This window comes from Malaya genurostris, chromosome 3 (genome assembly GCF_030247185.1).
Source record: "Malaya genurostris strain Urasoe2022 chromosome 3, Malgen_1.1, whole genome shotgun sequence".
In the NCBI taxonomy this organism is placed as follows: Eukaryota; Metazoa; Arthropoda; class Insecta; order Diptera; family Culicidae; genus Malaya; species Malaya genurostris.
In genome coordinates, this window is record NC_080572.1 from 39997548 (window position 1) to 40013700 (window position 16153).

Genomic DNA, 16153 nt, shown 5'->3' on the forward strand with positions numbered 1-16153 from the left:
AAACCGACTTTCGAACGGAGCCTCGGAGACCCATAGTGTTATATACCATTCGACTCAGTTCGTCGAGATCGGAAAATGTCTGTGTGTGTTTGTGTGTATGTATGTGTGTGTGTATGTATGTGCACTTTTCGAAGATATTTGAACGCGCTCAATTTTATCAGAGATGGCTGAACCGATTTGAACAAACTTGGGCTCGTTTGAAAGCTACTGTCGGGCCATTGATCAAGTTCGAAGATCAAATGGCTGTGACTTTTGGTTCCGGAGATATGATTGTATAAGTGACGTAACCGACAAAAAGCGTTGTATTTGAACGCGCTCAATTTTCTCAGAGATGGCTGAACCGATTTGAATAAACTTGGGCTCGTTTGAAAGCTACTGTCGGGCCATTGATCAAGTTCGAAGATCAAATGGCTGTGACTTTTGGTTCCGGAGATATGATTGTATAAGTGACGTAACCGACAAAAAGCGTTGTATTTGAACGCGCTCAATTTTCTCAGAGATGGCTGAACCGATTTGAATAAACTTGGGCTCGTTTGAAAGCTACTGTCGGGCCATTGATCAAGTTCGAAGATCAAATGGCTGTGACTTTTGGTTCCGGAGATATGATTGTATAAGTGACGTAACCGACAAAAAGCGTTGTATTTGAACGCGCTCAATTTTCTCAGAGATGGCTGATCCGATTTTAACAAACTTGGGCTCGTTTGAAAGCTACTGTCGGGCCGTTGATCAAGTTCGAAGATCAAATGGTTGTGACTTCTGGTTCCAGATATATGATGGTATAAGTGACGTAACCGACAAAACACGTTGATTTTTACCGCTCTTATATATATAAGGGTGCCAAAATTTTGGGATCAACTCTATTTTCGTAAAGTTCTAGTGCTCAAAAGTTTAAGCACCTCGAAAAAAGCCTTCATGCAAAATTTGACCTAAATCGGACATGCTTAAGGGGTGCTGCCCGGTGGTGAAGGTTTGACAATTTTCGATCTTGAAAAAGCACCATAGGGGGGAGTACATGAAATTTCCAAAATCGAAAATTTTTTTTGATGCCAAAACTCTTAAAACTGCATAAAACATCGAAATTTAGTGTCATCTCAAAAAAATTTTTTTTTTAAAAAGTCAACTTTCTGGGACTTAGAAAAATTTTCATATATTTTCTAAGTCCCAAAAAGTCGACTTTTTCAAAAAAATTTTTTTTCGAGATGACACTAAATCTCAACGTTTCATGCAATTCTAAGCCTTTTGGCATCAAAAATTTTTTTTCGATTTCGAAAATTTCATGTACTCCCCCCTATGGTGATTTTTCAAGATATATGAAAATTCCACTAAGTGGACTAAGAAGGCTTTTTTTAGATTAGCATCACTGATTACAAATTGGCAACGCAAATGTCAAGCACTAATTTGGAAAAATGATGCTGACTGTGTGACATAAACACTGAAGCATGCTTTTGTGAACTACTCGAATCAATCTGAATCAATAGGTGTCAAAATTAGTATCCAAAATTATTTAATAAAAGTATGAAACATATTTTCATTAGACTGTTATGAAAGAAGAGAAAGGCATTATCACACCACTAGGTGGATTAAGAAGGGTTTTTTTTTAAAGAGGCTTTAACATTAATGTCATTCGCCTCTTCGGGCCAGAAAAACTTTCTGACCCTATGGGCGGGGTTGGGAATCGAACCCAGGCGGGCGGCGTGAAAGGCATCGACTTACCCATCACGCTATACCCGTCCCCCATTTACCTCTGTTCACTTCATTAATTGATCTGCGTTTCCTTCAGGAAACTACTAATTAGAAAATGTCGTCTATCTTCGTATCTTATCGTGCTATCGTTTATTTCGTAATCTGTTTTAAAATATGCACTGCGTGTCATCACTTAATTTTAACATAATTCTTCTAGACACGCATATCCCTCATTTTGTTTATAAATCATTCCATACAATTGATTGGCAATTGAGCTTGCTTCAGGAATAGTTCAAGTATCGTTATCTTGTGGCTTGGCTGTTTAAAGGAGCATGTGACCATATTTCCACCCCACTTATTTATATCACCCAATCGCCATCGCTACACTTTTTCCGATGCTTTGAAAGTAGCCGTTCGCGACTAAATTTAGACGTGACTTGAATGAAACGAATTGAAATAAATCTTTTCCGTTCCTATTTTTTACTTTTAATTTCTGTATTCAAACTTCTGAAGTAAGATTTTTAATATCTGAGACTTTTGATATCTGTTTGTGGATGTTGAATGTCGGATTTATGATTATTGTTTTCTGTTTTCATCTTACAGTTTTCAGTTGTTTAGTTGCTCAGTTTTCAGTTCTCTTTTTCTATACCTATAATTTTTTCAGATACTGACTTATGATCACGTTTAAATGTATTATGGTTTGAGGAAAATTTTTGCGGTACTTTTCTTTTAACTAAAAAAATGACTAATGCAGCCTTCGTCGCACCGCCTTTCCTCGTGTGCTGTTTGATCTCGTATCGCGATCGACCTGTTGAACGAGACACTTTGCCAAAACCGTTTTCAGCGATCTTCGATAGGCTCACAATGCTCTTGGAGAACACTGGTCATTTCGAAGATATCTAGCGTTTTTTTATAACGGCCAATAACCCAACTATCAATACTCACTTTGAAGAGGAATTCCGAAAGACTCGGTACTCACTGAGAGTAAGTCGCAATAGTAAACAATAGAGAAAAGCTTTCTCTTTCATCTGGTGTTAATATAATACTATATTTTTTCATAGCTCGCCGGCAATTTCTTTCAAAAGTGGATGTTGAAAAGTGGCTTATTCGTCGTTATCACGAAAAAAAAAACGCGTTTTAGTGACGTGACCGACACGTCGCACTTCTTCTATCCGCATTCTATTCTCAGAGACGTTTCAAATAGACGACGTAAGCGTTGAAATACGATTTCGTCAATTCTGAATGGATTCGAGATCAAAACGTGAAAAACACTGAGAAACGTCAATGTTATTCCAGATTCGAATCAATCGCAATTAAAATGTACTTACCTGCTCGATTGGCAGGAACCAGCTGTCAACGTCAATCTATCGGTGGGTTCAACAACTCGAGCTGGTTCAACTCCGCTTCCGACAGATATACTTTCGACCGTCAACAACAACTTATACATCTCCTACACCGATGGTTTCCAATTCCTTCGTTCTTAAGCTAGTTAATATCTGAAGGCGCTTATGCTACGGATATTTTAACTTTGCGAATGCTTGTTTGTATTTTTCTTTGTGCCGGATTTGAGCCCACCTACTTTAGGAATGACTTTTCAAAGAAAGCTGCGCCTGTTATGCTCGAAATGTGATTGGTACTCCAGTGACATTTTGTGCGTACGGTATTTCTGTGGATGCGAGTGTGCGTGTGTATGTGTGATAGTGGCGAAAAAGTGCGTCAGAGCTATAGTTGTGCAGAATGACAGTGCAGTGGCGAAACAGTGGTCACTGATAGTGAGAGTTACCTGTGCAGAGACAGCGGATGCAACAACAAAACCAAAAATCCGCGATACGAAACCATGAAACCAAGTGATGCGAGAGAAGGGATTATTTCATATGAGCAGCTCGAAATCAAAACATATATGTAATGTTTTTATTTTATTAATATATTTATTATATCTAAATTATTTTATATACTTCCAGCTTTTAGTGTCCTTTTCTCCTTCATTTTGTTTTCAAACAGCTGCGATTCTCTTCTCATTTATTTCAATTCTTCTCTGGATCGCAGCAGTTTTTTTTTAAATAGTTCTTCTGGTTTTTTAAATAACAAATATTTCCATTCGACGGCGATATTAACAAGTTTTCTTCTTAGTTTTTTTTGTTATCTTCAGTTTGTTCTCCTTTTTTGTGTTAACTGGCCTATTCATTCTCATTGAGAGTCGTCTTATTCAAGTTTCATTCATTTTGTCATTCTTCTCGATCCCTCAGAAGAAGTACGTTTTGCTCTGGATACGTGTTTCTAGTCATTTATTTTTTGCATGTCACTTCTTCATTCAACAATCGTTTCATAGTGCGGGAGCCCATTTGTAATGTTTTGATCATATTTGTTTCCTTGTTTGTGATTTGCTTTTTCGAAGTCTTGCTTTCAACGTCATTTTTACAAGGGGATTTCGCTTATAAAAAAATATTCGTAACGCTTTCTTATTTTAAAAATGATCCATTGTCGGTTTTTGTTTTGTTTTTGTGGAACATAGAAACAACGAATGTACACGATATGAAATCGAAATTGATTCTCGTACTTTCTTGATTTTCTCTATGAAACTCTTATTTCAGCAAGGTTCACCATCTTCAACAGAAATCTGTTGCCTTCGACTAAAAAAACCCTTGAACTTTTAGATTGTTTCTGATAAGTTTGAAAGTTATTGCTAAGTGAAGCGGAATGATTTGCTTTTGGTTGTTAAGGATTTTATTTGTTATTCGCTCTTTCTCTCTTGTCATGCTCGTTATCTCAATCTGCGGTGGCTTTTGTGTGACCTTCCCGTAGCCCTGGAAAAACCCATTCAAATACCCATGATCGATAGGTTAATTTTTATTCTCTTGCTAACTACTTTTATTTTTGGTAATTAATAGTTTTTTTTCGGTCGCACTAAGTCAGTCTTTTCTTTGTTTTTTTTTTATATACTTTTTAGAGATTTTTACTTGCTAAGAATTGAACCGTTGGTTCGCTCTCAAATGGGCTCTCGCATTAGGAAAGTGTTTCCGTCATAGTTGTGTGTAAACAGTTGCTAGCGGATAGTTGTTTGGGTTTGGAAAGTTTGTCATTATATGTATGTTGCCCCGGGAGGATTTTTGTTCACAATTCATCTTTGCTTTTTTTGTGGTTTTTGGTAAATAAAATTCCTCCTTATCTTCTGAGGATGAACTTGGAATTAACATGGAGACTGAATGATGAATTATGACGAAAAGCAATGGAACCGGTTGAACGAAGAATGCTCAGAATAGCCATTAAGGGAAAGAAATGAATTGTTTTGCATATGAATAAACACGTTAATTGGTTAAAAATATTATTTTTATTAAGAGACAAAAACAAAGTTTTTGCTCTACATAAAAAAAAACATAAATTCCGGGTGCTATCTGAAGAGCGATACAGTGTGATCATACAAAACAAAATGCTCAATATCAATATTGAGGCAGGAGTTGGGTAATAATTACCGTAAGCAATACCTAGCGCTTCTATGCGAAGTAACTTCTAATTAAAGATGTGTGATTGTTTCTAGTTACCGATTAGTTGTTCGGAAACTTGCTCAGTAACATCGATTAATCAAGTCTACTAATCGACAAAGTGAACTAATCGGTTAGTAGCGAAAAGAATTTGTTTCTCGATTTGAATGGGATTTATTTTTTACAATTGAACAGGGTCAATTCGGTAAATTTTGTTATTATTTACGGTATTAATTCATCCGTCCCTGAACATAGTTTTGCGCATCAGTTCGAATAGATAAAACTGATAAAAACAATAAATGACAGATTTTACTACTTCTAGTAGTCAACAAGAAAAGTAAAAACGGTACTCTTTCTGGACCCTGCATTGGAGATCAATGATAAAATCTGGTATAAGCCTAAAGGTCACAAATAAAAGCTGACTAAAAGTAAATTGATAAGTCCCTTGCGCGCCGCTAGCCCGCTCCTAGTGTTGGGAATAGAAAATATTTGACAGTGGTTTGTTTACACTTCTATAGCGACCGACTGGTGTAAGTTTGATGGAATTAATCGATGACGTCCAGAAAAAAAAACATAAAACGGAGCTTGAACGAAGACAAAATACTGTGCACAAACACCTGGATAATTCGGTTAAAAGCTGGCTAAAGTGCAGAAGATGCCGAATTCTACATTTTGTCGAGTGCTCAAAGCCTAAGTGTGGAAAAGAATTAGCGGGTCTGGATCGTCTGCTGCGTAACAATGTGTTGAGGAACGTTAAAACCAACTTCGGTTTTTTTATCTGAGATGACGCCAAATTTTAAACGGTACGGAACATCCTTGTCAGGGAAAAACTTGTTGAACTTGTTGAATTATGAAGGACACGGCTTGGTGTGCGAACAAATTTACTTTTACTCAGCCTTTATATCAATATTCAACGCAACACTGCTCCAACATTTGACAGATCATTTTATTCTCGAGAATATTTTCCTTTCAGAATAAATCATTCCATTTAATAAGCAATACACAGTAAAGTAAGAATTAGTTTCATGGTCACGGTTTCAAGGATTTTTTCATATCCAAAACTAGAATATTATATTTATAGAAAGTAAGGTAAACGCAACGTAAATGCAATTCGTAATAATTGTTATTTGATTATGTTTGCTTGTTAAACATATCACAAATGATCAGTCAATGAAAATCTGGGGAAATCTAGATCTCAAGAGCAAACCGGATTGAACAAAGCTATGCTGTACATGTACACTGTGCACGATTGTTGTAACACCTTCCAGAATCTACAAACTATATACATTGATCAGCAAATTCATTTCTCAGGGGAAGGTGTTAGTTTGGACCGTGTTTAATCGATCGCTTCAAGATGTTGTTTCCTTTAACACCTCTTAGGTGGTACAAAGGCTAGAGCAGTTACACCGATTGAAGAAGCTCTCAGATAAACTAGGTTGATTTCGACTAAAACACTAATCGAAATGTCAAAAACTAACTGTTTTGTCGTGAATACGATTTACTAGAACTCAAACGTGAAAATCTTAACGGGTGGCAACTAAAATTTAGGAATTTTTTCGAGGCCTGTATGCTTAGCAACAAACGAGCTCAGAGAAAAATAAGAGTGTGTATGTGTTAGCTCTCTCTCCTCTTTCTGCTAGTATTTTCTGTTTTGTTTATGGTTGCTCAGTTTTGCTCAAAATTCCGTAGAAACAAGAAGTATTTCACGAGCGTATTGTGCAGATCTACGAACTGCACAGAAATCTCGGCAAATAGTACGGTACAACATTTCAAAAACAAAAATGTTGCGGCTTCTACAGTTTGCAATATCCAGAAGACCAGCCAAAATTATGGACGCAAAGGACTTCGTTCTCTTTCTCGTGCCTTCAACAACAAGGATTCACTGAGCCAACGTGATGCCGCAAAAAAATTTAACTGTTCTCACCAGTACATCTGCAAAACAGTACAGAGTCGGAATAAAGTGGCGAAAAAAGATACGAGCCCGGAATATACTGACGCGCAGATTTCACACTGACGCTGATGTCCCAATGCCGCTTGTTGATTAAAAATTATTCCGGAAAAAGTTTTGTTTTGGACGACGAAAGTTACTTTCCTCTTTCGAAGACGCAGATTTCCGGAAACGATCGATACTATTCAACGGATAGTTCTATTGCACATCCGAACATAAAATATGTTTAAACATAAGTTTGAACAGAAAGTGATGCTGCCATTTCCGAGAAAGGTTCAAGCCCTTTGGTTTGGCAATCAATCAAGATGTGTACCAGAACGAATGTTTGAAGAAAATTTTGATCCCGTTTCTTCAAAAACATCATGCAGATGGACAATACGTGTTTTGGCCGGATAAAGCGTCATCGCATTACGCCAAAAAAAAAACACAATCGTTCCTGAATACCCATTCGATCTCATTTGTACCCAAAAACCACAGCCCGACAAATCTGCCTCAGTGTCGCCCAATCGAAGATTTCTTCGGGATTTTGAGCTCCTTGGTGTACAAAAATAACTGGAGAGCCACGAATTGCAAACAGTTGATTGAAAGAATCAAGAGATGCAATCGCAAAGTTGACATGAAGGCCGTACAACGCTCCTGTTCCGACATCAAACGGAAGCTTCGGTGAACATCCGATTACGGACCGTTTTCAAATGTTCACTAATATTTTTTTTCAAAAAGGACAATGTATGTTTAATTTCAATCAATCAGATGATCTTCAAGTATGTTTGTCTTCTTTTGACAGCTTCAGAAAGAAATTCCAAAATTTTATTTGCCATCCGTTAGTAGTATGGGTTGGCGGTTCAATGCATAGGGCACTGGTCTTATAAACCAGTTGTCGTATGTTCGAGCCCTGACCTGGAAGGATTCGTAGTGTCAGTAGAATCGTAGCACCAGCCATGCAATGGTTCTGTACACACTGAATCGGCTGTGAAGTCTGTTGAAACAGAAGGTCAAATTCCACTACAGGATTATAAAACCAAGGCTTAGATTCATGAAATAAGAGAGCACATGTAGTCTGCGCAATTGACTTTTAATATGAATTCCATTAAAATCCATTAAAATTATTGTAATTCTAACCGTTTGTACTTCTGCAGACGGAGAATTTATTCTCGCTTTTGCCCTGTCTTATTAATTTGTTTATTAAAATAAATATGTCGTGAATTCGTAGTTCTTTAGTATAGGTGCACAGTTACAATTCTTGAAGTAAAGAAATGAAGCCTTGCACAATTCACACAACATATCATCTTATGAGAACAAATTTAGATGTTCATAAGTGTAAAAATACGTGATAGTTTTATTCGTATTCACTTCATCCAGTTATGTCTCTGACATTACCACCCCACTTTTTTTGAAGAAATATTTTTCACGGTATAGAAATTATCAACAACATTGAAATATTTTATCTAGAAGTTAAGAGTATTTAAAATTTTTAAAATACTGCCTGGTCAATTAAAACAAACGAAGGGCAAACTGTAAGGTGGAATTAGCTTTTCCAAAGAGGAAAACCGTCATCAACTTGCTAGGTTGCGATGGACTGTTGCGGCTCTTTTTGCGCCACATTTGATCCACCTCTTTATTATTGATATAAGCAAACTTCCACTCAGGTAGCAGATCTTATCGAATTATAAACGGGTGTAAGTGCACACAGACCGTGAAACGGGGAGAAGTCTTTTGCACCCTTCTTTCATTCGCGTTCCAGCGTATGGCACTAAAAATAAACCTTCAATATTGCTTTCGTGCAAAATGGAAATGAAGCTGAAATAACACACGCTTTTTCGGTGGGAGTTCAGTAGGGAAGCCTACAGCTTGCTTGGGTTCGATGGTACCAATAATGTTTCCAAGTGGATTTTAAAGGGCTTACGCTAGGTTGAGTGTTTCTGGATTTCCGCCACATGAGGCTGCTGGCAAGGGAAAAAGAAACGAGCAACAGCTTTCTAATAACTTGTGAGCTTTCACCTGGCCGCTGCTGCCAGTAGACATAGCATGCTTACATGTTTTTCGAGTTATTTGAGTTTATTTGCGTGTGCTGAAAGTTTAAAATTAGATTCGTTCAGACTTTTGATAATTGTTTCGGAAATAAACACTCGTTCGATTATAGATTGTGAACTGCTGAACTTGGTTCTGATAACTTCGCTATCGAAAGCGATCAGCAAGCTACACGAAACAAAAGCACACATTGGTTGTATTGCTAATAATATGACCATATCGGTCATATTCAAACCCACTGTTCGCCGATTGTACTGGAGCAAATCTGTACTGGAACAAATCTGTACAAGTTGAAAATATGTGGAGAACAGAAAAATTTACCTTTCTTCATTGCATCTGACGCTAATTTAAGCAGAAGTTCATTTCATTCAGTTTTTTTTTCGTACTGTAACCGTCAAAAACGTCTGAGAATGATCGGAACAAATTAAACTTTTTCTAAATCTATAGGAAAATGATATCCGAAAACTGTACCGTTCTGTACCTATAGGATCAGGCACTATTTTAATCTGATTTCGTTGAAATAATATCTGAAAATTTCCGAAAGACACACTAATTGTCAGCTTGAATTAAATTCATGCGACACCTAGTAGTGAGCATCAGAATTATATTGAGAGATGGTTGCTGGTTGACAGAAGGGACTGATATGTGAGTATGGACAGTTTACACATTACTCGAATACAGTCCTACGTCAATTGCGTGATATTAACTCTGACATTACCTTAGCCCTCGGTTTTATAATTATCGGTTATCTCGAGTGGATTTTGATGGTGTTCGAAATGATTCACATACTTGAAAAAAATTTCTCTTATTTAAAGTCTATACAGCCACGACGTCAATATCATCTTGAAGAATAGGAGACCTAAACGCTCATGTAGGTCAGGAGGAGGAGGAGCTCAGATCGATTATCGGAAAGTTCAGCGTCCACCAGCTGACAAACGAAAACGACCTACGACTCATCGATTTCGCCGCCTCCAAGAATATGACCATTCGTAGCACCCTCTTCCAACACAGCTTCCCTTATCATTACAGCTGGAGATCATCACAGCAGATGGAATCGCAAATCAACCATGTACTGTACATGATCCGCACTACTCTGACATTGTCAACGTCAGAACCTATCGTGGCTTAGCGCCTATGACTCTGAACACTGACCACTGGTGATGTTAAAGCTGCGCTTAAAATGATCCTTCATCGATAGTGCACGGACCAGCAACCGCCACGGTACAACCTAGAGCAACCGGATGTCATCACATCATACGCGTAGACACTCGAGGCAGCGCTGCCAGACGACGAGGAGCTTGATGTCGAATCCCTAGAGAACTGCGGGAGTACAGTAAAAGCAGCCATGAACGACGCATCCAAGCGCGGGTACGTGGAACAGCGTCGATGAAACGAATGGTTGGATGAGGAATACGATATGATTTCGGAAGAGATTGCACAGTGTTCTTCTCTTCCGAAATCATATTGTATTCCTCCTGCTGATGATGGTGATGCTGATCCTCAAATCCCGTGACGACCTCGTGCCGTGAGCCGAAATGAGCAGGGATAACGACGGGAGCCTCCTGACGGATGGACGTTAGATCATTAAAAGACGGAAAGAGCACTTCTATGAGGACTGGAAAGGTGCGGAGCGAACGTAGATGTGGGGGTTCAAGACAACGGAGAAAACGAATACGTCAGTGCTGCATAAGACGTAAGGATTTCATTAGAATCTCAAAGGGGAAGGTTTGACGTGACGAGCTGGGGTACGATTTTCACGAAATCCAGTCAATTTGTTTGTAGCGATGAACTGGTCCGGTGGGAAGGGCCAGGCGAATTATTGTTTGATACTGGTAAAGAAATCGGGTTCGAATCCTGATGTGATCAAGGATCTTCCCGGGTTGGAAATTTTCTTGATTAACCCTGGATAGTAATATTTCGGATTTATTTGAATGTTATTTTATGGTCAGTCGTTGTTTAGAAGAAAATCTATACCTGCTAGATTAATCAGATCGTTTTCTTATGTTTACTGGTTAAGATATGTGCAAAAATATTCATTATCATTTAAATAACTCGTTCTGTTCACACCTTTGTAGGGGTATGAGGTGGGACCATCATCATCATCATCATCATCATCACATAGACATTACCGCCAGAAACTTTTGAACGGTGGCAGAGCTGTACACCCGCCTGAAATGCGAAACAGCAAAGGTCGGACGGGCTCCAAAAGAACCTGCGGTAAAAAATATTCACCTCCGCACCAAATGTACCATGTACCATGTACAAGACCGGTGACTCTTTACGGATACGAAACATGGAAAACTTGAAAGCACCCGGAGTTTTCGAGCGACGCGTGCTGAGGACCTCGCTGTACTTTACGGTGAACCCTGCAGCCAGAAGGTGACCAAAGCCGGGAGATTACGGTGGGCAGGGCATTTTGTAAGAGTACCGGACCAGGTAGAACGTGATCTGGCAAGCATCGGGCGTGATCGAGAATGGAGAGCGGCAGCCTCAAACTGAGTATTTTAGCGCACTTTTGTTGATTATGTATTATCTTGAATGATGATGATGTAGTGCCAAAAAATGTTTTTAAATGCTCTCGATTTCTCTGTGGATTTCTCAGATACTTTGGCGCTTGTCTACACTGATCTAAATCAACAGAGTTCTCCAATTGTACTGAAATACTGAAAATTTCAGTCGGATGTGACTGAAATTGGTTTTCAGATTCCTAAACCATAAATTTTGAAATCAATCGTACACAGCAAAAAAGGATGAAATTTACAAATGATGTAAATGCACATATGACTCAATTTATGAGAATGTAATTCGTCAATCGATTGAATTTCACGGGAATAACGTAAATCGGTATCAAATAAACCTAATACCGTTTTCGTTTTTGAACCTACACGCGGGTGACTCTGACTCCGAGTAAAACGAACACTTGGTACGTGGTAATAAACAAACTCGCATGTACATCGTGGTGCGACCCGAGAAAATTTTCAAAGCGAAAGTACGCGATTGGAGTCCGATCTAGAGCGACCCAGGTTGCTAAAACAAACATCTCAAAAGTTGTTTGGGGGACTCTAGGTCAGCTCTCGGGCTGCTCTGATATCAATTAACGAAAACGGTATAAGCTTTCATGCGCTCATTTAATATTACAGTTTTGAGCATGTCAAAATAGATCAAAATGCATGAATATTATATGAAGTCAATCGTAAACATGTTTCATACTCAATGCTCGTATATGTCGGTCTCAAAAGACGTGTGTTATTTTCAGCGACTTCCAACTCATCGTAAAATCGAGAAATTTTGAAAAATCATTTGAAGTATGTAGATTCCTGAACGCATAAAATTTTCAGTATCTTCATCTAGTTTGAATCGTGAAATGCCATAATTTAACAAAAAACTGCGATGTTATGAGTTATGTGAAAAAAAAACAATTGTTTCTGACATTTCTTCGTTCAATGTCGCATAATTCGATAGTAAAAAAAAGGAAAACATCGACAAAACCAGTGACAGACAGACAGGCAGGCATACAGACAGTCAGACGGGCAGGCAGGCAGGCAGGCAGGCAAGCAGACTGAAAGAAGAGTGTTTACTGGATATAATTACCATAAACACCTGGGTTTCGATTGGATTTTTAAGCGCATGATTTTTGTTTCACCGTTTTTTGCCCAGATTTTGTTCTCTTCTCATACCGATTTTCTTCCAATTTTTGTTATGATTTACTGTCGATTCCAATTAGTAGTCTTGCACTTGTTAACTTTGAAATGATGATTAAAAATTAACCTAGAGGTGGGTATTCAAATAAATCTTCCATCTAACGGCACATTGGTTAGCGTCTTACGAAGACCTGCTAGCGTCTTCCATTAACGGAAAGGAATAGTGCTTTTCGACAATTTTGAATATTTTAATCCTGCTTTACACATGCTAACATATCGGCATCCTAGAGACACTCTGTTTTTTGTTTACTTCTCACATCTGAGTTGTTTCTTCTGATTATTATTTCATGCCTTGCGTCTTGTTTTGCTATAAGAAATTGTTTTTTCTTTGTGTTCTCTCCTGTAAAGATATATTGTGCAAATAGACATTTATATTTTTCGTGTTGCTTTGGTTTAATTTCAATTTAAATATTGACGTTTAAATTGTTTGTGTGTTCGTTTGAATGGCATGTAAGTGGGTATTGTTTTCAGGATTTGTTTTTTTTTTGTTTGAAACAAGAACAAAATTTGGCCGAACAATGATCCACAACCAATAGTGCATGTTGTTTAAAACTCCCAACATCCAGAGTTGATTGTTTTCGTGTTTCTTCACCAGGTAGCGGTGAATAAAACTTGCTGTCAGCTGATTCGATCGGCCTATCACTCTCGGAAACATCAAAATAAAATAATCAAAAATATATGTTCTTTATCATCTTTTTTTTTGTTTGATTTTTTTTTCAAAATTTCATATTTTCAAGCTTTCATACTAGTAACATTAACCATTTCATTAATCAGTCACCGTTTTTTTTTCTTTTTGATTCTAACAACTGGGTTGCCTCGTTTCAACATAGTTTTAGCTATCAACTGACATATACGGCGTTGAATGTATCACGGTATATTTTCTGCTTCGTAGCCTGTTATGGTGGTGAATCGAAACCCAGTCGACCAAGCCTACTGGTAAATTCGTGCCACACAAACTACTGAACTTAAATTATTAGTAACAAACAAGAAAACATGGCAGCCTAAAAAATGGAATGTTTTATCCATAAACAAAATCGCAAGCGGGGTAAATGGTTTCCTATCGTTTATCTGTCACGGTGCATTACGTTTAAAACATTACATTTTCACATGAATGCTAGCTTGGGTTAGTTATGTACTTTGTTCTGTTTGGTTTATACTATTTACATTAACGACCTGTCGCTCGCCAGAACAAAATATTCAATAATAGTGTAACTAAAAGTTTGACTAAAATAAGATCTTCGCGAACTTGTCTTTTTTTCCGTCTTGTATGTTTGGTTTGTTTTTTCTTCCTAGCTTTTCAACACACGGGCCTTCCCGTTCGGTTTGGCAAGTGGCAATAGCCTCTAGGCTTACGTTAGTTGTTGGTTTTTGTAACCTCATTTGTGTTCTACATATGGTTATTTTTATTGTATAAGTGGATTGTGACACGATATCTTTTGCTCTGCGCACGCACTCAAGTACGGCTGCAGTTTTGTAGTTTGTAGAAGATTGCGAGTGGACAGTGGGAGTGTTGTTTTTGCGTTTGTATGTACATGTGGTGTTGTCGATAGTATGTGTGGGAGTGTGAAGAATTCTCTTATCGCTTAGGTGTGAATTTTTATTATTAAAGTTCACTAAGATTGGATTCATTTGATTCGTTAAAATTGTGACTTATCTATACAATATAGCTGCCTTGTCCATGAGAATAGTTTTCCGCAAGATTTTAGTTTTATCTGATTTAATTCCATAACTTGAACGATCTTGAATGTTGGTATTTTTTACAAGATTCTTCCACAGAGGGTATAGTAAAAGTTCGTTTTTGTTCTGTTTGTCTGTGCGAAAACCAAACAAACCCATGTGATCAGGAGTGCTGTCAGAATACTGTCACCCCGTGCACGCATGAACACTATATCGATCGGAACAAAGTCTCTTATACCGAATTAGTGAGAAAATATCGTTTTTGATCGTTTCGTGTGTTGTCGACTGTCGAGTGCTTTTAGCATTTGTCTCGCTCTCGCTCAGCTTGGTTTAGGTATCCATGTGACTGATAACTTTTTTGAAATTAGTAGAAAAATACACATACTTTGGTTTGCTTTCTTTTGATACACTTCAATGTACTTACAGTTGTTCTCACTTCTTAGTGCTTCGTTTCATCACCGCAATATTTGCGCAATGCACAGTTTAAGATTTTACTGTTCTTTTTTCTTCTCTCACTTAACGTTAATCTGTCACTAACTGACAGGAAAGAATGGTCAATATTTGTTTCGTCCGCATCACTCTCGATTTAGTCGTTTTGGGGTTATCTGTTTCTCACTGTAGGATCTCTAATCCACAGCTCTTGTCGTATCGGTTGTTATTGTTGCTGCTCCTGCCGATCTTTTCTGTGCTTCCGCGAGTGTCCTTAATAAATATATATGTATATACTTTTTTATCTATTTGAATTGTTTTCCTCTATGTACAGCTTTCCATCCAGATTCTTCCAACTCCCTCCGGATGCTTCTCGAATGTCGTTATTTGTCTTCCCTAGTTGCCAGTTAGATTCTTTCCTCTTAAAAATAGTGCTTTGTCTCTACAGTTGTTGTTTGTTTGTCCATCCGTGTGTTGTGTTTGGTTTACTTGTTACTATTTATACAACCTAACGCCCTCGTGCCCATCGCAATAAGGCGTCGGCTAACACATCCAGATGTGCTTTCGTCTGAAAAAAGAAGAAGACCAGAATTGACGAATTAATGGAAATCGTGACGGTTTAGGCTTGGGTATATTACTGTGAATTATGCTTTATAGTCATTAAACAGCTTTAAGGTGTTTTTATGAATATTTCACCAGATTATATAAATAGGTACCTCATTTTGGCTTAAGACATTGTTTGTCAACAATATCCGTTATTCGAGACATGTTGTACTATGATTTTGTTTTGGAAACATCTATTGAAAAAAATTGCTGCAATCATGTTTTTTTATGAAAATGTGGTGGATATTGAAGCTCTTGAAAACGTCAAACAATTATTTACATAATAGTTGATAGTTAACTGTTGGATCAGTTGGAAATTTGTTCGCAAGTGTATTTCCTGAAATGACCTCCAAACAAAATGGTAGTCATTTGAATATTCAACGAAAGCATATGATTCATTTTTGTAAGTACTTATTAGATAATTTTCTTAAAAAGAAGAACCGTTCTGAAACCGACTCTTGGTGTAGTAAATACGGGCAATGAGCGTGCAGCAATCAAAGAACATATTCCGCTACCAACAGGAAGTTTCGAAGATAACGACGAGAAAGTAATTTCGTTTTTAACAAATGGATCAATAAGTCCCGAGATTAAAGCAGAGATGGCGC

General features: G+C 37.7%; 1 protein-coding gene across 1 annotated transcript in view; it reads right to left on the reverse strand.

Moving 5' to 3' along the window:
* Window positions 1–3586: 3586 nt before the first annotated feature.
* The window catches only part of LOC131435630 (uncharacterized), a 180405-nt gene continuing 167838 nt past the window's right edge, over window positions 3587–16153 (reverse strand). Inside the window, exon 3 of the mRNA XM_058603720.1 lies at window positions 3587–15513. Coding sequence (XP_058459703.1) covers window positions 15454–15513 — 60 coding nt within the window. The 3' untranslated portion in view covers window positions 3587–15453. The remainder of the gene's footprint in view (window positions 15514–16153) is intronic.